Source organism: Dermacentor albipictus, chromosome 9 (genome assembly GCF_038994185.2).
Source record: "Dermacentor albipictus isolate Rhodes 1998 colony chromosome 9, USDA_Dalb.pri_finalv2, whole genome shotgun sequence".
Taxonomy (NCBI): Eukaryota; Metazoa; Arthropoda; class Arachnida; order Ixodida; family Ixodidae; genus Dermacentor; species Dermacentor albipictus.
Genome location: NC_091829.1, coordinates 90,513,159 through 90,539,606, shown reverse-complemented (window position 1 = coordinate 90,539,606; position 26,448 = coordinate 90,513,159). Strand labels below are relative to the sequence as shown.

The 26,448-nt window shown below is 45.1% G+C and overlaps 1 protein-coding gene and 1 long non-coding RNA gene across 2 annotated transcripts in view; both read left to right on the top strand.

Moving 5' to 3' along the window:
* Window positions 1-26,448, top strand: part of LOC135908911 (FGGY carbohydrate kinase domain-containing protein-like) — a 67,354-nt gene that overhangs the window by 29,238 nt on the left and 11,668 nt on the right. Inside the window, exons 7-11 of the mRNA XM_065440741.2 lie at window positions 572-663; window positions 1,734-1,841; window positions 2,893-2,957; window positions 4,999-5,149; window positions 21,952-22,026. Of these exons, the coding sequence (XP_065296813.1) occupies window positions 572-663; window positions 1,734-1,841; window positions 2,893-2,957; window positions 4,999-5,149; window positions 21,952-22,026 (491 nt within the window). The remainder of the gene's footprint in view (window positions 1-571; window positions 664-1,733; window positions 1,842-2,892; window positions 2,958-4,998; window positions 5,150-21,951; window positions 22,027-26,448) is intronic.
* Window positions 8,134-12,937, top strand: LOC135908943 (uncharacterized). Its single transcript, XR_010566506.2, has 3 exons — window positions 8,134-9,450; window positions 10,393-10,520; window positions 12,564-12,937. It is a non-coding gene; the product is annotated as an uncharacterized lncRNA (long non-coding RNA).

Below are 26,448 nucleotides of genomic sequence, written 5' to 3'. Positions count from 1 at the left end.
CAAAAATGACAAAGAAATGACAAATGCCTTATAATTGTGCTACTCTGGTCACACTATTCTGTGGAGAGAGAGAGAGAGAGAGAGAGTGCTGTCATAAAAGAGCCTGCTGCAGTGTACTACTATACTTTTAATTGAAGCGTTGTTGTTTTTCAGTGATATCTACGTCTCGTAGATAACTTATTTGTGTAGTCTTTAAACTATATCCAAAACTTGATTTTTTTTTAGTGGATTCAATAGAAAGTTTCTAAGCAACGGCCTGACTTTTGACTGTGCACGTTTTATCGACGAAAGTCTATAAAATATCCGTGAAAGACACGTCTGGAACTGTGGAAAGCGCATCGTACTAGTCGAAAAAAAACTTGTCAGCAGGCTTTGTCTGTAAACAGTATCACCTTATGAAGGTAAAGAGACGTCCTGATGAGGCATATTGATCGACAACCAGTCTATAAGTAATTTACAAGAGCAGAGCAGCAAGACCAATCCAAATGTACACATTTGTGAAGTTCCAGTGTAAAATCTTGTTATACTACAGCTGTCAAATTCTCGTCTTGCATTCTTCACTCGTCCGCAGGATTGCTTGGCTGTGAGGCTGAAGGCGAATTCTGCAAGTCATTCTCTCGTCGCCTGGCCGTAATTGCCGGTACATCCACCTGTCACATGCTGGTGAGTGACGGAGACGCGCATGTCAAAAGCAGGTGCGCTGCTACCTGTCTAATTGTGATTTTCGCACAGCTACCGCTTCGGTTAGCCATGTAGCAAATAATGGCACTGGCCAGCTTTCCTTTTTCCACAGCAATAACGCCGAATGTAAGTCGTAATTTATTAGCTTGGTTTATATATCCAGTTTCATTCCGGATTGAGAGGAACGAGGTGACTACGGACTCTGGAGTCATTTTGACAGCTTGATATGAGCTACGCCTAACTATCTCGATGCCGCTAATACGGCGTTTAGCCAAATGGTCCGAGTGGTGCCGCCGCCGGAGAAATTGTGGTGGACCACCTGTCAAGATTACCGCAGGGCATCACTGACAGAAGAACCGCGTGGAATGAAGCAGCCGATGCATTTTATTTGCCTGAGCCTCTTTCCAGCAACGAAATACCAGACCGGAGCAGAACAAAAAACAACAGTATAGTGGCTGTGACTGTCTGCGTCATGTCAAATGTGCTACAGGGAGAAATGCTCCACTGTCTTGGAAGAAAAAGTTAACATTATTTGTTAGCTACCATAAGCAACGCGCGGGTAGGGATTTCGGAATAATTTTGATCATGTCTGATTTTTGAAAGGGCACCCAAGATAAAGAACATGGTGGCCCCCATCGATATGGGACCACCGAGATTGGCACTCTATCCCGCGACCTAGTTCCCAGCAGCAGGACGGTGTCGCCAGTGTAGCACCACTGCGCTTGACAAAAGACGCCTGTAAAGCGTCTCCATCCCCACACGCGTGCCGGAAATTCAAGGGCACTCTGAGCCTTGGCAACCGCGTTAACTGACTCAGAGTAAATACAAGTGCTACAGAACCCTAAGATTAAAGTGTGGAACGAATTAGAAAAAAAAATCAATCTTCTCATTGAAAGTTAAGCTTCAACTGCGTCCATCATTCGTCGTGTTCCACGTATGTGTGCGCTTCTCATCGCTTTTGCAGTTAAAGTCCATCTGTTAGGCAGTGCAATTTTGCCCACCTATTTAGTTTGTAGGCTGTTTTGGCATGCTCGCGAAACGTGTGTGTGCAGGCGAACGAGAACTGCATCTTTACTCCAGGCGTGTGGGGCCCCTACTTCTCGGCGATGGTTCCGGGCATGTGGCTGAGCGAAGCGGGGCAAAGCGCTGCCGGTGCATTGGTGAGCATCACGTGTTCTCCACGTACATTTCTGCATTCGTCACGCTTGGGTGACCACTAACGCACGTGAATGAATGACAGTAGCAATCGGATAACTTCATTACTAGTAATTCGATTCTGTCACGGCATCTATAAATTTAGTTATGACGGTGTTGCAAAGATTAGGTTAAAGTAAACACATTGTTGCAAGCACTTATCCGCAGCTACGGCTCACTAGTGGGTCAGAAATGCTATCATTGCCTAAACACTAATAAGTTACAGGCCACCATTTTGGTTTTCTTGAATGCACTGCCGAGAATGGCATCTGCTTAACAAAGTATTGCGATTTCGTTAGTATTTAAACGCGTGCTAAACAAAGGGAGGCGGTTTCCAATTCGCTAGACCATTCCGTGTAAAAGTGCGATATGGATGCTAGTATACCTCATATATTTAGCATAATTGAGAAAAGGAATGAATCTAAGCAAAGCATAAGGCAAATTAGGCGCCCATTTCAAGTGAACGGGGGAAATATAGGAAGGGAAATGAAAGGCGCTGAAAATGTTACCGCAGCTTGGAGCCAACAGAGGTTACGTCAACTGAATTTCGCCTAGCCTTCGCCTGGTCGCCGCAAAGCGAGACAAAAAAGAAAGCCCATGTACTGAGTGCCATTTGTTTTTACTGCTATGAGAACAAAATGATTGCTCGCGTTATGACGTTATGACGGATGTCTCGACGCGACATGCAAACGAAGGTAAAAGAAGGCCAGCGTTAACACTTTGGTTTACCCGAATCAAGGCTCCGACGTTCTAGGCTGAGCGCGACCTCCCGAGAAGCTCATAAAGCATTCGGTGGTCATTTATTTATACTTTTGCAAAGTTTATGTTTGGAGATGATCAAACTTATCAATGAACATTCGTCAACCTAAGACAGCATCACATACAATTTTATTGCCATTTGCACGTGATTTTGTCACTTGCAAACGGCAGTGAGTGGAAGCGCGACAGTAATGACACGAAGATGATAGGGTGCCTAACACCGGCTCTGACATTTTCCATTGCATCCCTTCGCTACAGGTGGACCACGTGATTTCGACGCACCCGGCATACGCGCAGATTCAAGCGAAAACGAAGCCAGGACGGTGAGTGATTCTAATCACTGTGAGAGCACCGGTGTTTTTTAATTCACTTTGTAAAAAGAAGATAGTGTTCTTACCGTATGCCCAGTTCTTGGTCAAATTTTTCTGTCAGATTACATTTTAAAATCAGAATTGTTAGATATAACTACTGGCACTGTTTTTTCCACAAGAAAAATGTGAGCATGTAGTCGTCTGCGCCCCTGTTTCTGGTTGCATCGTACCCGAGTGACATAATGGCACCCGGTCTGGTAGGTGACGCTTTACCCTGCTACAGACGTTGAAAACGACGAATAAAAACGTCACAGCCACCAGCTTTGACATGTCACTCACTGCTAGGAGCAAAGGCGGAGGCAACTTGCAATTGTTCATTGATAATCTATGCAAGTCACAATGCTAAGTACTTTACTGAACGATCCCGATCATAAAACGCAATCCTAGTGCAAATTACGGGAAAGAACAAAGCAGCAATAATCAAAAATAATCGAACGCTGGTGCCCTGCGTTCTTCGCGCCAAGCATAACCCTACAGAATAAGTGGTCCCTGATCTAATTGCTTATCGATTTGAAGTCTACAAAATAGGTACCTCTAGACTATTGAATGACAAATAATGCGAACGAGATGGCTTCGGGTTCCTGTCGAACAGGAGGTCGTTGATGAGTCACACATGCGAGTTTTCGCTTGTATCGTAATAAGTTTTACGACTCCGCACTACTTCGGATTCACGTTGAAAAGCCTTTTAATGATCAGCATAAAAAACTCGTGTGGCACGTCTCGTAATGGCTGTGTGACTTTGAAAGCAAATTTAACGGAGTAAAACGTACAGAAATAGTCAGTTGGTAGCTCGCTGGATAAGAGGCATGTTGTCGTGCACTGCACATCTTATGCCACCAGTTCTCTAGTTGTTAAAAAAGCATACAGAATTGATTTCAGTATTTCTTCCTTCACAGTGAGGCTTTGAGCGTGCTATAAAAACCTGAACGGATGCCATAGAGAAATCTAAATGGCGCATGGAAAAAGCAACAAAAGTGGACGCGAAACTGTTACGTTTTCTCTTCTATCTTTATGCATTTTCCTTCCACGCTTTCCGCCAATAGCTACGACTAGAGTTATGTGTTCATCTACAGTTCCAATCATTTATGCATAGCAAAATGTCACGTTGCCTTTATAGGTGTTGCCATTCATAATTCTACGTCGCTCCACGATATACTAACTTCCTGGTTAGCTCAGATGGTAGAGCTATTCCTACGGACAGGCGTTCGTCCCGGGAATGGTTCCCGGACCAAAACAAGTTTTCTTTCGTGTGTGAAACTATTGGTCCGAGAAATCTGCTTGGGGCTCCCTTGTAGCTTCGTCGCACACGCCAGGTGGATGACACTTTTGTGTTTCATGAACACTCCGATTCGTGTTGCCGATTGCAGATTGCCTCTTACAGCACAGTATAGCATCCAAGACATTGTGCGATGCATCAGCGTGTCCCCGCCCCTTTAAATCTTCTTACTTTGTTATGACTAGGCTTGAAAAGGGTTTCATTTCATAGTGTAGCTCTTGGGCGCCCGTTCTTTTGGCGAGCGTCGGCGTCGGCCTCCCACCTCGTAACCGAGGTAACGAGCAGAGAGAAAGGTGCGACCGAACATGCAGCGCAGCGGCGAAGAGAGCGCAAGGAAGACAGCGGAGGAGGGGGGTATGGTGAAATCGCGAGAAGAAAATCGTAGTGCAGCGCATCAGTGCCATTGCGGCTACTGTGGCTACGAGATTGCGCCAGGGTAGCGCGCGTCGTCTGTATGGACACTATCGCTGCATGAGCGGGGGTTGTCTGCGGCTGCTGCTGTCAAATCGTGCCCGCGCCGCATGACCCACGTGCTCCCTCTCGTGATCTCCCGATTAGCGAGGCAGTCAGGCTACACTCGGCTGCATTCGCAACTTGCCGCACGAGACAGAATGCACGCGCCAGCCAATATATCGTGAAATGAAAACATGTATAGAGCTGCGCTGAAATTTCGCAGTAGGGAGTGTCTTAATCGTTAGGGAATTTTTTTCTTCTCAGGAGGCCAGAGGACACGCTCAACGCCTTGCTGCGGACTATGTGCGAGCAACGCGGCCTCGATTCCCCGTCGCAGTTGGTGGCTGACTTGCACGTGTGGCCCGACTTCCACGGGAACCGGTCACCGGTCGCCGATCCCAACATACGGGGAATGGTGCGCACGAAATCCTTGCTTCCTTGAGAGCTTCCTACCATTGCACTTTTTGCAGATAGCAGCTGCTAACATTTCGTCGCCTATGCTTTCTCTGTCTTTTCTTTGGAGCGAAACTTGGAAACAGTTTGCTGAGTGCACACAGAATGTCTTACTGTAAATTTAAGACTGTTTGAATGAGGAAGAATCTGTAACAAAAGGAAAGAGTATACATTAAGCCATGGAGGCCAAGTAGAACCTTTTGTCATATCCCACCCTGGTCGGTGAGAAATGTCGAGGAAAGAGAAAGCGCTGCATAAACGAAGTCAGCCACGTACATCGTCAAGCGATAACAATGGCAACAGTAATTGTCCTAAAGATCTGTTATACAGGACCATCAACCTCACGCACTTCAACAACACAGGTATTGATTCCAATGCACCGACTCTTTACGAGCACTGGCCATGGGCTTTTTGCCGGACCCGATTGCCCACTCTTTCGAGGTTTGCGCGCATCACTTGCTTCTGTCAACGCAGTGTGGTCAAACACCGATAATGAGTGCAAGCGTCTCGACAGAGCTGCATGTGTACCATGTATGACTGTAGTCTTCTCAGTGAGACATGCATACGAATTCAGTAAACGCGACGCCGAGTCACAAATGGCACAAGAGGGTCTATTCTTGTCATGGTAATGAGGTGGTAAACGCAGTTGTAGGTCAGGAGCCCTACATATAAATAGGATATTGAGACGTACAAATCATTATGAGGCGCAAAAAGTTTCTGAGCGTGACTGTTACATTCGCGGCCAAGTTCGGGTTGACCATGGGCACCAAATTTATAACGTGCGCTACGAGTGTTAATAACTTGGCTTCGGCAGCCGCCTCCCCGCTGTCACGAACTGTCATTTGCCCAGACACAAGGCTTGCCGCTAGCAGGAAATTAGGCATACAGAGCGTGCTTAGCCGCTGTTATACACACTAAACATTTTTACACCCTTATGGGTGTTAATAAGGGTGCTTTTGGCATTTACACCCATGCTCACACCCTTCTAGCACCCTTTTCGGCCAAAGCACCCTATCACAAGGGTGGATACCACACATAAGGTGTGACTTTGCTCAAAGAAGGGTGTTAAATCGACGCCTGAAGGGTGTTGAACGTATTGATGCATAAATCTGAGTAACGTGTACACGTCCACGCATTGAGCAATGTGTGTATGTATTGCATTTTTAATGTGAAAACGTTTCATGGCCTTTCAGGTAGGAAAGGTGGCGTTCTCCGCAACAACAATCCATACGGGACCCTGCTCATGCCAATCTTGTCATTTCCCTTGAAAGCATTCAGAAAGCATTCAGGACCGCGCCGCCCGTTTTATTCTCTCAAATTATTCACTTCATTCTAGCGTCACGTCCATGAAAAGAACACTAGGTGAACCTGACCTTTGGTTACGTCGCAAATACTTTCGTCTCTGTCTTTTTCATAGAATATGCTAATTTAACCCTTCTCGTAAAGAAAATCTTTTTACCACACGAAGTTCTCGTCTCGCATCGACCATCAACACAAAATTGATGTGCCATTCTTCCTTTTTGCCAAGAACAGCCACTGAATGCAACCGCCTTCCCGCCTCCACAGTCTCAATTTGTGACACCACTAATTCAAGGTCGCCGTTCAAATTATCTTATGGTTTGATTTTCTATTTTTGCGCTGCATTGCAATTATTGCATATTTTCACCACTTCTTTCTGTTGTGCCTACTAGGCCTTGAATGTATATAATAAATAAATAAAATGTGAAGTCATCACCGTCTTGTATGACGTCAGTAGTGATACAGAAGGTAGTAAATACAACAACGTTAAGTATGAGCAATTATGGGTAAATAATGTGAAATAATGTGAATAATGGTGGAATAAATTGCATTAAGGTTCGTACAAACTATAGCACGGTGGATTACGGGACATTAAGGTAGAATTGTGAAGAACACGTGACAATGTATGAACTAACGTATCATGGTCACGTGACAATTTCAAGTGTAGATGCGTGAAGCGATTAAGTTTTCCCATTCCTAAGTGACTGTCGATATTTCTTCAAGGATTCTGATGTTACTGGCATGACGGCCACTCCAAAAATGTATCATCCAGAAAAAGAACGCCCTTTCACTTACAATTCCATTATCATTATTTTTCGTGCTCACAGGAATATTAACAAGCAATTAAACACTTCTAGAAAAACTGCAGTAGCAGAGCGAAAACACGAGAGCAACTTGCGCAATTCTGCACTAATATTTCGGTGCCCTTAATAGCCCAACAAAAAGTAGTGAAATGGAAGAAGCTGTTTGGATACATTGCTGAACAAACAGGGACGTGCTGTTGGACGAGCCTCTGCTGTACAATGGCATCAACGTATAATTTGCATGGTGAATCCATAAAGAAGACTTATAGAGGCGAGATCACGTTGGAAGTTCTCAAACCCGAATTTCCACGTACCTTGCCTAATTCATTCAGAGGTTTACAAAGCTACTGATCTGCTTTCTAAGTGCTTTCTAAGTCCTCAAATACAGCTTGTAAGGCAGAGCCTATATATTAAGGGCTGGTGTCGTCAAAGCTGTAATTTCTTATCCAGAGCATACGCATTTGCAAACGCAGTCTTCAGTCTCCTCATGAAAGTTTACGCGTCGCTGTCGCACGACCAAGATGTGAGCGTCTTTATCGAGCCATGATATCGCTGAAACTACGCTGTGACCTCGCAAAGTTGCTTCGTTCGGACGCAGCGAATAATCTAATCGCACCAGCAGAAGAGCGCCGATCGTCTCGCTCACGGTCCCGATTTGTGTACTGTACCCTCAGTGATGCAGCACAGACTGCGCCCCCTACCCCAATATAAAATGCCCGGCACGAAACGTAGTAGCAACTACCCGCCTCACCGCTCTAGTTAGAGACCACAACGAAGCAGCAGCAAACAGGTGGCCATGCGAGCAAGCAAACCTGTCAGAATAAACGTTCAATTTGCGCGGCCGCCCCATGCCCAATGAAAAGCGACCGGAAGTGACGACCGACGCTGTACCATCACTTCGGCGTGCGGCAGGATGGGAAGGCGGAAGCTGCGCCATTACGCTCGTTTTCGCGTGCGTTCGCGTCACGCGCTGTGCGAAGTCATTTTAAACGTGTAATTAGTTTTGCGCGCGGGGTAGAAAAAGATGTGGCCCATGCTTTGAGTATTACTCGTGCCCCACTTCAAAGCAAAGCGTTCGTACGCACTGGAAGATGGATCCACGAAGGCTGAAACGAGAAGTTGCAACGTGCCCGGTCGGTAGTACTGGCATGATGGAAACTTTCAGGCAAGTGCCCGTTTATTTGGTATTTGTTTTGTTCGCTTTAGAAATATCTCACTGTGATCTCGTAGCATAATTCATAATTCGCTAATGTAAGAGCAAGAGCAGCTGCACTCCTACTAGGGCAAGTTAACTACCTCGATCACGTCCCGTGTGACTAATGTTTGTCAAATCTACATCGGGCGTGGTGCGCCTGCATAGTTACGCTTTATCTTTAAGCGCTTGAACGTTCATTGATGTGATTCTCTTGTGCGTTCGGCGCGGCTGCTTGTAATACGGTCGTTCGCACTTCAGTTAAATGTGGTCGACCACTTTTGCGTCGCGTAGAAAAAGGATTGGCTTAGCCACCTTTCGAAGGAACCGGCGCGGTATTGGTACTCCCTGATGCGGTCGCGTGCTGCTGTTGCTGCTTGCCGGACGCCTTCAGCATTTTTTCGGCTCGCTTTGTCTGTGCGTGTGCGCGTGCTCGCGCTCGGCTTGATTTGTGTTTGCGCTCAGCTCAGCTCGCTTTCTGTGTGTGTGTGTGCGTGCGCTCGGCTCGCTGTGTGTGTGTGTGTGTGTGTGTGTGTGTGTGCGTGCGTGCGTGCGTGCGTGCGTGCGCGTGCGTTGAGTACATGCCGGTTTGTATGGGCCGGCGTGTTTGCGCGTGTATAGTGCGTACGTGTTTTGTGAGTGTGTTGTCTGTGGGTCGCTGTGTGTGCGTGCACGTGTTAGCGTGTCTGCCTGCATGCATGTATGTGTGCTTGTTTGTGTTCATCAATGTGCGCATGCGCGCTTTTGTGTCTGCGCTTTGAGAGTGCGTATACTTGTGTGTGCGTGTGGGTGCGTTTTGTGTGCGTGCGTATGTATTGCATGAGGCCGGTAGAGTTTTACTCGCAATAAAACTCTTCCGATTTGGTGCAGCGAGTGTTCCCGCCTGAAAGCCGAGTTTGGTTTCAAGCCACCCTGGACAACTGCTGTATGAGGCGCCGTTTCTCGGGAGGACCAGTGGGAAGGCGCCAAGTATACGCTTCGTCCTTTTTCCTCCCATGCCCTGATGAATCGATATCCTTGTTTTTTATTGTGAAAGGAACGTTACATCCAGAGCATAAATAAATGATTAAGAAATCTGGTAGTGTGTTTCGCCATTACAATAATTCCGATCTTAAAGACGTGGATTTCCCATTAGCCCACATTTCTTTCGATGCAGACAACCGCTGAAATTGTTAGCGGCAGGTTATTCGAGACGTTCTACGTATATAGCAATTGTCTTCAGGAGCTTTAATGAATTTTGAAAATTTGAAGTGTTGTGCTTTAGAGGTATCATATACAAGCTTTAGGTCTCCGGGTAATTTGCATGCCCTTCGAGAGCTGTCGCCTATAGCCCTATTGAAACTCGTAACTACAGTTTGGAGCACTGGGGAAGCTAGAAGGCTTGTCCTGGCTCTCGAGAAAGTGGCTGGAGGTGTAGGTTGAGGAGTATGGGGTTGGTAACACAAAGTATTTTTTATGCCTTAGCAGTAGGAGTGACACAGGATAAAAAAATGTGTGTTTCAAGCACAGGAAGCTGCTCATGTGGTAGAAGCATGCGTGTGTGTGTGTGCGCCCATGCATGCTTGCGTGTGATGAATTCTCTCCTCAAAAGGGAGTATGTGTGTAAGTGAGCTATTTCATTGCTGGTCTGTTTGCCAAGAATTGGCAAGAAAACACAATAATCAATTTAACTTGAAATAATAAACTTCAAAGCATACTGGCGACAGCAGCATACAAGCATGCAGCTGTGTGACAATCTTAATGCATGACTGCAACAACTGGAAGGAGGCTTGCTTCTTCTTCAGTAAGCAGCACAAATTCCATATTCTTGGCTTTTCTCGTGCAAACCAAAACGAGGCTCATTGCCAATGATCTTGTCTTTTGCTCTAATAGCATTTGTTTATCCTGTACTTAGAGCGTCGTTTCTCGCAGGTCATGCAGATGGTAGCAGCAATTTCACAATGCCCAGCCTTGGCGCCCCCCATCAAGAGCAAGCCACTTGCGTTCGCCTTCAGACAGATGGTTAATGTCTTCTTCAAAGCGGTTGAGAAGACAACATTGTAAGTAGATATGGTTGTGTAGGTAATATAATAAGTCAAGTTATAATTTAAAACTCAGGCTCCTTGGCCGCCTAAGCTTGATATGATGTGCAGTTGTCTGTGGTTGTAAATATTGCCGATGGTACAGTGCATACTGCAGGTATGACTGCTGATCCAAAGTATGCATTTGAATTTTCTTGATGGTCTTTTATAATGAGGATTTTCTTTGTGCAAGAATATTCACAGAATGCCGGGGCATTGTAGCATCATATTCTTTATTGTGCATTCACTGCTAATTTCGTATGACCTTCCTGCTACCAATTTATTTGCAGGAAAGAAATATTTGTTTACTCTCTGCAATGAGCTTGTTATTTGCTCATTGCATTACACTCTTCTACCTTTAATTTATTCCCATGTAATTATCAAAACCTTAAAATTTCAGCTGATCTAATTTTGAATACAGTATCAAAATCAAAATGCACCGGATTGCAATCTAGACTGCAAGGGATTTGAAGAAATTACAAGAAACCAGGGCCTCTCGGGAGCTTTAAACAAACGTTTCCGCAGGTAATGTGCCTAATTGTACTGAGCTAGCTGCTCACGAAAATTGCTAGCATATTTCATTTCACATAGTTTTGCAGGATATAGCAGGCCTATCATAGTCTCTGAGCACAACCTTACCTCATTTGCATCATGAAAATGTCTCATGCTTAATTTGGGACAAGTTTTGAAAAATGAATGTATCATAATTTTGAAACTACACAAAGTATTGGTTGAGGCTAGACAGTTTTCAAACAACTTGACCATGTTGAACTTAGCCATTACAGGACGGAAAAAAAAACATGCACAGGAGCACTCATTCAATGAAATGTGATGCTTGTGGTTATTTTCCACATGCAAAATGTACTTTTAAGCGAGAGAGGGCAGGTAGCCAATATACAACCATTGTGACTCATGCGGGTAGTAGCAACACAGGATGAGAAATGGTTGTGTCTTTGAGGTTCATTGAATATGTGAAAACTCATATACAGTACCCCTCCTATGAGGGGTAACCGTGCAATATGTTTTGGGCAAGAAAGGCGATTGTTCTTGGAGACAAGAAATTTCAGGATCTAGTTGAGAGGCTACAGAAAGAAGGACCATGTAAATAGTCACAGATTAACATAAACTGCATCGGAGTGGCTTCACAGTTTAGAGCATGAAGTGGGAGCATGAGGAAGGATTATAAGTTTAAATAAGGGAATACTACTTGTCAGTGCATTGCCAAGCTAACCCATTGAAAGAAGGGGGCGTGCTCTAAGAAAAATAGTTGACAACACATGCTAAATTTTCGAGGAAAGTATGCCAAAATGCCCATTCTTACTAAATTAGTAAATGAGAAATACACGATAAATTTTAGGATGCAGAAAGTGTAATAAACTGCATTGGAGAGTTGGATATTGTTGGGCTGGATGCATGTATTGCAGGGCAAATGAGAATGCCAGTGGGGATTCCCTCATTTTCATTTTGTGTGCACTCTCTGTAAAACAGTTCTCTTTGTCTCCTAGTGTAATAATGTTGTGTAAAAACAGTCATTTTTTAATGCCTTGTGCATTTCACTCTTAATGTGCCATATCCCGTAAGCTTCTCACCTGCAGTACTTATAAAGTGTAATGCAGATATATTGCAGATTTCATAATGTCAATTTTGTATCAAGGTCACATACACACTCTTGGACAAATGTTTGTTGTTGAGAGATGTCATTGGTAGTCTTTAAACTTTATTCACTCTTATTTTCTATGGTGAAAAGGCTACTGTAAATTTACGTTTTTGCTGCTGTATGTGCCTTGTGTTCACAATGACATAGTGGTTTAGCATTCACAGTAACATGCAATTCCTTAATTTGCAAAATAGAAACTTCTCCTACCTTTCACTGTCTTGCCCAGTTGCCTGAGTGGTGCATTCTGCCCATTAATTAAGTTTGTTACTTTGACGAGCTTGTTGCTTTATCAAATTTTCCACAAAGTACATGTGTAATTGCACGGACTGAATTCTCATGATTCTCTTCTTATTTTGCTAATGCAGGATGCAAGATTCCAGCAATGCCATGCGCTGCATTTATTGGTCAAGATGCTCAGAGAATGGAGTCCCTGCACCTCGTGGTTAACCGTGAACATTTCTTTTTCTTTTGGAAAGCTAAAGGCCATTTGCTGCATCACTTGCATTATTGCAGCTCAGATGTGTACTATATTGTTCTAATTTTGAATCAATATTGGCTGTTCCGTATAAAAAATGACGTACAGCGTGAAGGACAAGGACTGCGAGAGACACACTCCACTGACTTTCAACAATATTTTATTGCGTTGCCACATCGTGTGTGTACACACAGAGGGGTCATGCGCAGAAAATGAAAGCCAGTCACAAGGGGTGTTCTAACAGCAAGTCATTGTAAAAAGAACATGGTCACTTGAAAAAAAAAACATCACAATTTCTATCTGTTTAGATACAAAATTTCACTAGGGGTCAGCGTGATAGCGGGGGCACTAACGCACACACTACCCAGTTTTCTGCTGAAATCAGCTTCAATAATTTACCGGGTGAGCTGTGTCTCGCAAAATTTTGTTATCTTAAAGAGGGGCATGCAGCCGCAGTCCCGGCAATGAATGCCCAAGTGGCCTTAAACAGTGTTATTGACGTTGTTATAGTGCTCTCTTAAACGATCATTTAGGCGCCTGCCTATCTGTCCAATATATTTACTGCCTCAAAATGGGAATTTGGGAAACCACATTCGTTGCACACATCGCAAAACGTTTTCTGTGCCCGGCAGAGCAACAACTCTGACGTGATTTAGGCGCGTTTACACACTTACAGAGCCTTGCCAGCTTTTCCGGGGCTGAGAAAAGGACTGTGATTTCTGCAGGTTCCCTAATCTTTTTTAGCCTATGGGAGACATCATGAACATACGGTAGCACTGCAAACCTGTGTCTTTCAACCGGCTGGTTCCTTGACCGAGCGCGCTCATCATGTTTTGTGGACTTCAGAAGCTGTTCCGCTATGGCTGAAATTAAGGCAAAAGGGTAGCCAACCCAAGAAAGGCAATCAGCCTGTGCAGCAATGCTATGTTGCATCTCGTGTGAGCAAGATTTATTGAGGCTGTTAAAGAGGCAAAGCTTTACAATATCTCATTTGACTTTGTTGGACAGACAGGCAGGCACCTAAACAATCATTTAGGAGAGCACGATAACAACGTCCATAACACTGTTCAAGGCCACTTCGGCATCCATTGCTGGGACTGCGGCTGCGTGCCCCTCTTTGAAGGTACGGAAGCTTTAGCGAGACACAGGTCATCCGGAAAACTATAGAAGCAGATTTCACTATAAAACTGGTTAGTGTGTGCGTTAGTGACCCCTCTATCGTGCTGACGCCTAGTGAAGTCTTGTATCTCAACAGATAGAAATTCTAATGTTTATTTTTTTCAAAGGACGATGTTCTTAGTACAGTCACTTGCTGTTAGACACCCCTTGTGACTCATATTCTGCGCATGCCCACTTTTGTGCAAATACACATGATGCGGCAACGTAATTAAATATTGTTGGAAGTCAGCGCAGTCTGTCATCTCTCGCAGTTCTTGTCATTCAAGCTGTACGTAATTTTATCTAATTAATTGCAAACTATCCCAAGAAACTACCCTTGTTCAGTATAATTTTAATGTTTGATACGACCATTTGCTGGCAAATGTTAACAGTGTGATGTTTAACTTGAACTTTTGCATGACTGCCTATGCCTGCGTTCTTTTAGTAACCGGAGTATGGCTAATTTATTAAACCATATTTGCTAATTTACATGCTCACATGCTATAGCATACCCTAATCTTGAATTACTGCATCTAAGTGCAAATAATTTAGAAATTTACTATGTATTTTATTACACTGTCCACATTTTGTGCTCAGCAAAATCGTTAAAACAGTGGTTTGTTTTTATCAGGCCTCCTACTGCACTTTGCACCCAGGCACTAGTAGATGTGGAATATGCACTCTTTTGATTTATAGTAAGAAAAGAACCTATTTTCAAACTACATATTGTATATGTACCAGAGCCTTAGAGTTACAAAACAGAAATTTATATAAACTGGTATTGTAGTTAAAAAAACCGCTACACAGCACCTTTAGCCCAGAGAACTCTCGTTTCACAAAAGAGGACAAACTATGTAGGCACTAAAAAATTCTACGCATCTTTTGTGCTCAAGTAATCTTGTTGGCAATAGAAAATTAGCAATAAGGCTCCTGGCATAAACCTCACTTAAAGCATTCTATGCTAGGAAAGTATTGTTTCAGTCTGAAAAATCTTGGCCAGTTATGCTTTACATCGACTTTCCAAGCTTTTCATAATGCTTTGTGATTACATTAGTGTACAAAATAACAGGTGTCTTGTGCGTTTGCTCTGCATTTCAATTGCTTCCCTAATTCACCTTTGCAATATGCCTTTTTTTAAGGCATCAAAACTGGAATTTTCGTTCACTGGAGCCTAATACTAAAAATTTAGTCCTTTATGTGGCCCAAAACACTGCGAATCAACCCAGGCTCTTTCAGTGCCGCTATACATAGTTTCTTCTCCAATCACAGATTTGATCAATACATATATTTTAGGTACCTTTGTGGGGAATCTACATGTTCTTGTACTTACCGATGTGTTTGGTGATTGTGCATATTTATATTTCATGTGATTTATGTATATGTTGTACTCTGTATTGCAGCATACAATAAATATATTTGCGTTTTCTTGAAAATGCAGCATATATCTTACCAGTCTGTGTTGCATGTTATTTGGATATGGAAATCGTGATAACCTTGGTGTTGATATACATGCTCAAAAGTGTCAAGTTTGCTAGGATGTATTTGTGCAGCGCAGACAGGTTTTCCAATATACACCATGAATTACTAATATGTAATGTGATCCACACGTATAGGTGTTGTGTATGCCCATCGAAGCTTCAAGGCCGGCTGTTCGACAGTGTGTTTGGTAGCCGAACTTGAACCTTCTGGCACACGCAATAGTTGCGCGTGGATCGCTGTACATAGTAGTAATTGAAGGCGTGTACTGCCGAATCTGCCTTCCATACACGCTAGAAATAAAACGGTGTACACCCTTCCAACACCCACACAGATGGGTGTTAATTTCGACGAGCACCTTTACACCCTAAATTTATTTTGCTGGACACCCTTCCTTTAGGGTGCTATAGTGGCACCCCCACTGTAGGGTGTAGACAACAGCACCCTTAGGGTGTTCGTCTGGCGACAAACTGATTTACACCCTTAAGGGTGTTAAAATGTTTAGTGTGTAGGTATCCAGGCCCGTTTATTTATTTCGTTGTACGTTTCCGTGAACAATCTTCATAAGAATGACTATTAAGATAATGTTGGCATATTGTTGATGAATTGTTGACTAACTAACCTTTCAAAAATACTTCAAACTATTCAAAGCACACAACAATAAATTAACAATAAAATTGTTGGGTCGTCACAACAAAAGTATTTGAGCAAATGCTGTTGCCATATAGTTGAATATTATTGCGTATTATTGAGCCATTATTAAGTAGCTTACAACAGTAAAGTCGTTTACTAAATTTAGGTGACATTGTTGAATGATAATGAGCATTATTCAGTCATCGTTGAGTGTTCAGAACAACAAAACAACAAAATCGTTGACTAAATGCTGTTAACTTATTGTTGGAGAACATTGACTCTTATTGAGTAATGTTGAGTTTCGAAATATATGTGTAAATCACACGCATATGCACATGTGTGCGTCTTTTGCACATATATAGCTTTATTGATTACTTATTCACCCTTGCATATATACAGGGTGTTTCACGTTACTTAAACCATAGACGCATCTACCAAGTGGGCAGCGGGGCACTGTCCCCCTGACAACTTGGTAGATGCACCTATAGTTCTAGTTACCTGACTTTGCCCCGCCCCCATTTCTAAAAATGTGGGAGAGGATATGCCCCATCACTTTACTGGTTGGGCGCTCCCTATCCACCCAGTAGATACGTCTGGGGCTCAAGTTACGGGAAACACCCCCCCACATATATATATATATATATATATATATATATATATATATATATATATATATATATATATATATATATATATATTGACACGTGTACGTATCTCTATCGGGCGGCAACGTTTCGCCGCCGAACAAATGTTATCGCACAGCGCGGGACGCGCCTGCATGTATCTGAAGTTTCTGGAAAGTTATCGATGCTTCTATCCGGTGTCTGTTGTCGCCGAACCTTGTATTATCTGATTTCATCGCGTGACGCGAATGGTGTAGAACTTTGTGGAAGGCACGCGGGTCCGAATGATTAGACTGGAACATTCGACGACTGCTGTATAAAAGCCGGCGCGCTTGACCCGCTGATCAGATTTTCGACGATCGCCGACTGTGTTCGCCGCTATCGTTGCGCTTTAAGTGTAGCCTGTTTTGTGGGCACAGGTTCGCCCAACAAAAGCTAGGTTTGTCTTTCACAGTACTGCTACTGTGTTCTTTATCGTCACTACCACGTGACAATATATATATATATATAACTTCATGATGTAAGCATCTATGGCTGCCGCAAGGCTTTATTTGAAAAGTTGGCGGACTTGAAAAACTCTCTCTCTCTCTCTCGCTCATTCACAAACATGTTTTTGATGCCGGGTCTCGCAGCATACCTTATTTTAGCCAGAGTTAAACAATATGCGAATGCCACGTAGCTAGATAGAACCAAGGTAATGTTGCTTGCCATTGCTTGGTGATTCTCAAATTATTTTTTCATTCCACCGAATTGCATAATTAATCCTAAATAATTATTCAACTTTTCAAGTATTATACTTAGTTGAAAAGTGTGAATGAGAATATTGTTTAAAGACATAAAAAACTTCCTATACAGCTTTCTGTAGCGCAATACCAGCTGCATAAGAGTGCTTTTCCGAGCGTGAAGGTAGCCCGCAAATGCACGCAAACTTGTCGCGCGACTGCCCGTTCGAGGCAGTAGTCTGCGTGTATTCGCGCGCTTCTTTCACGTTTGGAAAAACACTTATGTACCACGTATTGAGCAACAAAAAGCTGTATCGGGAGTCTTTCATGTCTTTCTACAATTTTCTCATTGACATATAAAGTTACGGAAAACACTCTGTGCGCGCGCACACACACATACGTACGTATATATGACTTCAGAATAGAGGTATGTATGGTTGCCGCAAAGTTTTATTTGAAAAGCTGTTGCATTTCTTGAAAAACAACTTTCTCTCTTTCACGCGCATTCTTTCTTATACAGGGTGTTTCAGCTAACTTTAGCTTGAGTTTAGGAATACGCCGATTCACTCAAAGACGACGGGACTACATGCATGTTGCTCACTTTTTTATGTAGTGCGTCGCGTAATTTTTGTATTTTTCTTGATTAGATGATTATTCAAGATTACTTAAGGTGCTTCTGAAGCAACAACGTTAGGCAAAAAATTCAAAATAGAAACATGTAAGCACTTTGCAACACGTCCGATTAGGCAATTTCTAAGCTATCTATTAAGTATTCGTGTTTTTCGCCTTACTGTGGTTCCCCGCGAAATATTTCAATAGTACCACGTGACGTACCCGCTTGCGCGCAGTGATTGCAGTGCTCCCAAATTGTCCGCGTACAAACTAACATGGCATCTATCAGTGCGTGTGGCCGCCTAAAAGTTGATAGGGCAGTGACGAAGACGTTAGCTGTGCTATTTACGCCAGCGATGTGCTTCCCTCGCGGCGGTTCATGATAGTAATAAGCAGATGGGTGTTCACACCAGCTGAATGCTATGTTCGTTTATGCGAGAAAAGCTTGGGAGAAGTGCAATCACGACTCGCAAGCGGGCATGTCAAGTGATGTTCTTTCTTTCTATTTCGCGAGCATCCGCAGTAAGCTGAAAAACACTAATACTTAATAAAAAGAAAGACAGAAACTGTTTATTCGAGCCGATAAATATTTGGCTCTTTTTGCCGTTTTCATTATTGGTCGGACTCTGCAATGGAAAATGTTGGTTCGTTTGGTCTATTTGTTGTCATTCGTCGATGAGCTGTCAAGTGTTACATCCAACAATGTCGAGACCCTCCTTAAATGTCATCTTCCTGTGAAACAAATGAGCAAGGACCTTAACAGAGAGAGTATAAGAATGAGGTTGCAGAATAATATGCAGAAGACAAACATAATTATCAATAGCCAGGCAAGGGTACACGAGTTCAGGATCTCCATTCAGCCTCTAGAGTTCGTGAAGGCGTACAATCAGTGCACTTTACCGGTGCTGACATATGGGGCAGAGACTTGAAGACTGACAAAGAAGCTTGAGAACAAGTCAAGAAGCGAGCTAAGAACAATGGAACGAAGATAAGAGGGCAAACGCGTGTAGCCAATATTCTAATTGAGAATGAAGAAAAAAATATAGCTGGGCAGGTCTTCTAATGCGCAGGTTAGATAACGGTTGCACCATTAGAGTTAAAGAATGGGTACCAAGAGAAGGGAAATGCAGTCGAGGACGGCAGAAAAATTGGTGAGGCGATGAAATAGGGAAATTCGCGGGCGCTAGTTAGAATCGGTTGGCGCAAGACAGGGGTGTTTGGAGATCGCAGGGAGAGGCCTTCGTCCTACAGTGGACATAAGATAGGCTGATGATGATGGTGATTGCACTGTTGAATGTAACTCTTGACACAGTTACATGCCTAGTTATTAAGAAAAGAATCCAAAGGTGTCTTCGTTTAAGACGATACACACTGCTTGTGTCACACAAGCAGGGCACATCGACATAAGCGTAAGCTTGTGTCGCCGCCTGTGGGCAGGCGCCAGAAAGCAGCCGTTCAATAAGAGTAGCCGCGTGTTGCCTCCTTCTCTAAAACACGCGGCAACCTTCCATGATAGGCGAATTGTACTGAACAACGCAGCCGGAAATGAGAATTTTGGCAAGAACACAGCAGTGGTCATGACACAATATAATTGCTAAGATTTTAAGCGAGATATATACATTCCTGTGTGTCTGTATATAGCCCAACATTTGAAAAAACTTCGGTAATGTTAAGCAATTACACCGAAAATATAAAAGCCTGATTTTGGCTTCTAGCGCGAAGTGAAACACGGACACAGAAAGGAGCAGACAGGACGAGCGCTAACTCTCAACTAAATTTTTATTAAAACGAAGAACATATATATAGGTGATTGCAAAAACCGTAGCATAAAAACATGACAAGGTAAAACGCATCAGTTAAACATATCAGGGGGTATGGAAGTCAAAGAACGAAAATTACTTCAGATTAGTACACGTATTGCCTTCGATATATAAAAGCCTTCGAGAGTCTTGTCTCAGGTAGATTCCTTGCGGTGTCGAAACAGATACCTAGGACTTCGTGTGGCTTTGAGAACTTCCTTACACAGGTTCGACGCCTTGGATGTACCAGTTCCTTTTATCAGCCTGCGCATGCGGATGTGTCTTGCGCCGCCTTTTGCTTGAGACTGTTTATGACTACGACCCTGGGATTTTTTCGCCTCCGCAGCCTAAGCTCTACCAATGACTGCGGGAGGAGCATGCCGCGTGCGCCGCTGGGTTCCTTGCAGTACCGTCAGGTGGCGCCCTTGTCTGCGGTGGCGCCGGCCATGCTATGGAAAGAAAAACAAAAGAACCAGAAAGCTAATCTTCGCGCATAGCGGTTGCCTCAAGCGTTTCCCGGCAAAGATTCCGCTGCATAAGCTGCAGTTCGCGGGAAGCGCAATTCCCGGGAAGCGCAGTTCCCTGAAGTTCCCGGGCAACTGTAGCATACGAAGCAGGGAGTGACGTAACTGCACTTTCATCTCCAAAAGAAAAACCCGCCTAGTAACTTATTTCATTTGTGTTCTGATATTGCTATGGAAAAGCCATGTGTAGTCAGGACTCCCGAACAGCAGCGTGAACACGAGTGGTGACGGGAACAGCAACGGCAATATACACAACGGTGTCGTGCCCAGGCTAGGCAGGACCCAGTTCAAGGCTATATCACATTCATCTCACAAAGCACGTGAATTCCTCTACTTTGCTGGTCAACCACATGTACAGCGCTAATGGAAGCACATTTTCTGCTGTTTCAATAGCTTGCGACACCCCTTTTCGAACACGCCACTTTAATCGGCTAGTCTTGCTTAGGCACCAAGGCAAGACAGCTGCAGCCTTGTGGCCGGGTGCAGTGTCCAGTGGGCCACGACGAGGACACCATTGCGATAGCGCTCACAAATTAGTTGCAATGCGAAACAAATATTTCCGAAAGCAAATCGCAGCCTTTAGTTTAAAGTGGGTTGTTCGGATACAAAGTTCGCGTTTTACACGATATGCTTCGCTAATTCTGTTAACGTTTCCACTCACTCAACCACGGCAAAAAAAAAAAAAACTTTACAACAGAAAGCATTGCGAATACTGGAGCATGTGCAATGATACTGAATAGCTGGTAGAGGTTGCAAATTGTGTTGGCTCTGTGGATTAACACATTTATGAACAGAACCCTCGTTTGGCGTATTTGCCTTTAAATGTGGTAATAAGCACGTTTGTGTCTGCTGTGGCAATTCTTAAGCCATGTAAAAACTTAAGTGTGCGATGCCCCGCTGCTATTCAGTTCTCAATCAACGTACGTCGCACCTTTGTTCCACCAAACTTCTTCCTCGTGTGGAATTTCTTCCCAAACGGGCCATCGCGCAGCAGACACTGATGCTAGGGCAATATGACGGATGGCGCACGGCCGACTGAAGCGGGGAGCAGGCGACGAGAAAGGAATTCCGCCAATCGTATGGCGCCCTCAAATCAGGTGCACTCAACAAATAATAAGAGAGCGTGGTGCGACCCTTCTTTGGTGCGGTAACTGAAGGAATCCAATGACTGCATAGAGCCTGCGTTGGAGGGAAATTGAAGAAAAAAGACGGCTCTTTCAAATGAGACCAACATGTCCGCGCTACAATGCGTGAAACGGCAGCTGCGTTTCGTAGAAGTGCCATTTTAGTATTAATTTCGGCTCAAATTTTGCTAGTGTCCATGAAATGAAGTAATGCTGCGGCTAAAATACCGAACAAATAGTTTAGATAGTCGGTCTGGTTGTGTAAAAAAGGCTGTAGATGTCAGGAACACCATTTTCAAAAAGTCAGTTTTTGTTAGCTATTTCTTCGCCCCAAACACCCGTGTCCCCCCGTTATTCAGACCACGATCTATTATGAGTACCATTTCATTATGTTTGCAAGTTGTAAATGATGTAGGTCTATATATATATATATATATATATATATATATATATATATATATTGCCTGGTGCTAATAAGCATTCATATTTTCCGCAGTAAGTAGCTATAATTGCTGTGTTATAATGTTAGTCGGGATGAACATGTACTGTGCATACCTATCTTATTAGGAAGATGTGAGCCTACGCTGGATATCCTTTTTTTTCGCAGATAAGCGGACTGACGCTGTCGGCTGGCGAAGAGGACCTCGCGAAGCTGTACCTCGCTACTCTGCAGGCGCTTGCGGTGAGCGAACATAGAACATCCACAACAAAACGTACAACAGCCCTTATAATATGTGGGTATGAAAGTGAATTGGAATGGTGCAACTTTTCAAGCAGGGTATACCTATTGCCATGCTCACTCGAACGTGTGGAAAGATCGGAGATTTCCTTTTTATGCAAAACCAATTGTTTGCTAAAGTTCGTGAACATAACATAATTAAAAGGTATGCAGATCGCGCGTACTGTTGGAATTGGTGTAAGCTAAGCTTACGCGTTTTCCTGCCCCCGTGACCGAACCAGTGCACCACATCACCTCAACGCATTTTCGGTCGAAACGGCACCGCAACAGCTCTATTACAGAGTAGTTAACGCCAGCCAATCGTCGAGGGTCCTGGGGTGCCGATTTCCCCTCACCGATCTGCCGTTCTCTCTCTTTTAACCCTCCGCACATTCTTCTGAAAAGTCCACTCGCCATCACAGCATTTTAACCCATCGGACGTATAGAAAACGGCCCTTTAGAGATGACATCACCAGTAATCCTAGAAACGCAGAAAACAGCTCGGAGACGCCGGTGGGAGCCTCGGGAGGAGTTTTCTCTTTGAGGAAATCGAGTCCCTGTAATGGATTCACCCCGAGATAGGGACGGTGGCTCCGCAGAGCAGTGCGGCTCTTGCGCTGTGCGGTGCACTCCTGCCAGCTCTTGAAAATCTGAGTGAGGGAGCATGATTTTCGTGCCGGATCGTACCCACATCCGCAGCAGGTCGTTAAGGTGAACAGCCTCTAGTCGATAGGCCAATGTAGGCAAGGGAGGTCGGCAAAACGGATCCGTAACTTTGAGAAAAGGATTGGCTCTGAGGGCTGAGACAGTTACCGACATCGATACCACAAGATTGCACTCAGCTGCACAAGGAAAACTTCGCTTCAGAAGTTTAAATCTGGTAACACTTGCATGAGTTAAGGTTAAGCTCTCTGTGTATGCTTTGTCGTACACCTTGCCGGTCAACATACGGAACATTGCGGAAGCATATTGTCACGTGGTCGTGACGGTGAATAACACAGTAGCAGTACTGTGAAAGGCAAAACTGGCTTTTATTGGGCGAACCTGTGCCCACACAACAGGCTACACTTAAAGCACAACGATAGCGGCGAACACAGTCGGCGATCGTCGAAAATCTGATCAGCGGGTCAAGCGCGTCGGCTTTTATACAGCAGTCATCGAATGTTCCAGACTAATCGTTGGGACCCGCATGCCTTCTACAATGTTCTACACCATTCGCGTCAAGCGATGAAATCAGATAACACAAGGTTCGGCGACAACAGACAGCGGATAGAAGCATCGATAACTTTCCAGAAAGTTCGGATACATGCAAGCGCGTCCCGCGCTTTGCGATAACATTTGTTAGGCGGCTAAACGTGGTCGCCCGATAAAGATAAGTACACGTGTCATTACCCCCCTCTTAAAAAGCATCGACCCGATGCTGCAAACAAACGAAAGTAACAAATAAGCACTCGTAGCAAGGAAAACAATAAAATAAGGGAAGTTCGTTAGCGTCCGTAAAACGGTTTAAGACGCACCACGTGGACCACTTCAGGTCGTGCGCGGCGCCGCTGTGAATGCGAGATGCCGTCTGGCACGACCTCATAGTCCAGTGCGCCAATACGTCGAACGACCTTGTAAGGTCCAAAATAGCGGCGCAATAGCTTCTCGCTCAGTCCTCGTCGGCGTATAGGGGTCCATACCCAAACACGGTCGCCGGGCTGGTACTCGACGAAGCGTCGTCGGAGGTTGTAGTGTCGCCTGTCCGTACGCTGCTGGTTTTTGATCCGTAGGCGGGCGAGTTGTCGGGCTTCTTCGGCGCGCTGGAGATAGCTAGCGACGTCAACATTCTCTTCGTCAGTTACGTGCGGCAGCATGGCGTCAAGCGTCGTCGTAGGGTTCCTGCCGTAAACCAGCTTAAACGGCGTGATCTGTGTTGTTTCCTGCACCGCCGTGTTGTACGCAAAGGTTACGTACGGCAGGACGGCATCCCACGTCTTGTGTTCGACGTCGACGTACATTGCTAGCATGTCGGCGAGGGTCTTGTTCAGGCGCTCCGTGAGACCATTCGTCTGCGGATGGTAGGCAGTTGTCCTCCTGTGGCTTGTCTGGCTGTACTGCAGAATTGCTTGGGTGAGCTCTGCTGTAAAAGCCGTTCCTCTGTCGGTGATGAGGACTTCTGGAGCACCATGTCGCAACAGGATGTTCTCGACGAAAAATTTAGCCACTTCGGCTGCGCTGCCTTTCGGTAGAGCTTTAGTTTCAGCGAAGCGGGTGAGATAGTCCGTCGCCACGACAATCCACTTATTTCCGGAAGCTGATGTCGGAAACGGTCCCAACAAGTCCATCCCGATCTGCTGAAAAGGTCGGTAAGGAGGCTGGATCGGCTGTAGTAATCCCGCTGGTCTTGTCGGCGGTGTCTTACGTCGCTGACAGTCGCGGCATGTCTTGACGTAACGGGCGACATCGGCGGTTAGGCGCGGCCAGTAATACTTTTCCTGTATTCTCGACAGCGTCCGCGAGAATCCGAGGTGCCCAGCGGTTGGATCGTCGTGTAGGGCGTGCAGTATTTCTGGACGCAGCGCTGACGGTACAACAAGAAGGTAGCTGGGGCGGACTGGCGAGAAGTTCTTCTTCACGAGCAGGTTGTTTTGAAGCGTGAACGAAGATAATCCACGCTTAAATGCCCTTGGGACAACGTCGGTGTGCCCTTCCAAATACTCGACTAGGGCTTTAAGCTCCGAGTCTCCTCGTTGCTGTTCGGCGAAGTCTTCCGCGCTTATTATTCCAAGGAAGGCGTCGTCATCCTCGTCATCTTGCGGCGGCGGGTCAATGGGGGCGCGGGATAGGCAATCGGCATCTGAGTGTTTTCGTCCGGACTTGTAAGTTACAGTGATGTCGTATTCTTGTAGCCTGAGGCTCCACCGTGCCAGCCGTCCTGAAGGGTCTTTTAGGTTAGCTAGCCAACACAACGCGTGATGATCGCTGACCACCTTGAATGGCCTGCCATATAGGTAAGGGCGAAATTTCGCTGTGGCCCAAACGATGGCGAGGCATTCCTTTTCGATTGTAGAATAGTTGCCTTCTGCTTTTGACAATGATCGGCTAGCGTAAGCTATCATGTGTTCATGTCCATCTTTTCTCTGGACTAGGACGGCACCGAGGCCTAGGCTACTGGCGTCAGTGTGTATTTCGGTATCGGCGTGCTCGTCGAAGTGCGCAAGTACGGGCGGCGACTGCATGCGTCGTTTGAGTTCTTGAAATGCGTCAGACTGTGGCGTTTCCCACTTGAAGTCGACGTCACATTTAGTTAGCTGTGTCAGCGGCTCAGCGATGCGTGAAAAGTTCTTGACAAATCGCCTGTAGTAGGCACACATGCCAAGAAATCTACGCACTGCCTTCTTGTCGGTGGGCTGCGGGAACTTTGCGATGGCAGCTGTTTTCTGCGGGTCGGGGCGTACTCCGGATTTGCTGATGACGTGGCCTAGGAATAGAAGGTCATCGTAAGCGAAGCGGCACTTTTCTGGCTTCAGAGTGAGCCCTGATGACTTGATGGCCTCTAGTACTGTGGCAAGCCGCCTAAGGTGATCGTCAAAACTTTCGGCGAATACAACGACGTCATCCAAGTAAACGAGACAGGTCTGCCACTTCAATCCTGCTAAAACCGTGTCCATCACGCGCTGGAACATTGCAGGCGCCGAGCACAGTCCGAATGGCATAACCTTGAACTCGTAGAGGCCGTCTGGGGTGATGAAGGCGGTCTTTTCACGATCTCTTTCGTCGACTTCTATTTGCCAATAGCCAGACTTGAGGTCCATCGACGAGAAGTATTTAACGTTGCAGAGCCGATCCAATGCGTCGTCTATCCGTGGGAGAGGGTATACGTCTTTCTTCGTGATCTTGTTCAGACGACGATAATCGACGCAGAAACGAAGGGTTCCGTCCTTTTTCTTCACCAGGACAACAGGGGATGCCCACGGGCTTTTCGACGGCTGGATGATGTCGTCGCGCAGCATTTCGTCGACTTGTTCTCTTATAGCTTCACGTTCTCGCGGCGAAACTCGGTAAGGGCTCTGGCGAAGTGGTCGAGCGTACTCCTCGGTGATTATGCGATGCTTGGCGACTGGTGTTTGTCGAAGCCTCGATGACGTCGAAAAGCAGCTTTTGTATCGCCGGAGCAGAGTTCTGAGCTGCTGTTGCTTAATCACAGGGAGACATGGAATTATGTCGTAGTCTGGTTCGGCAACCATGGTCGTCGGGGTAGATGCGGCGGAATCCGAGAGGACAAACGCATTGCTGTTTTCCAGAATTTCCTCGATGTATGCGATCGTCGTACCCTTGTTGATGTGCTTGAACTCCTGGCTGAAGTTTGTCAGCAACACTTTCGTGTTTCCTCCGTGCAGTCGA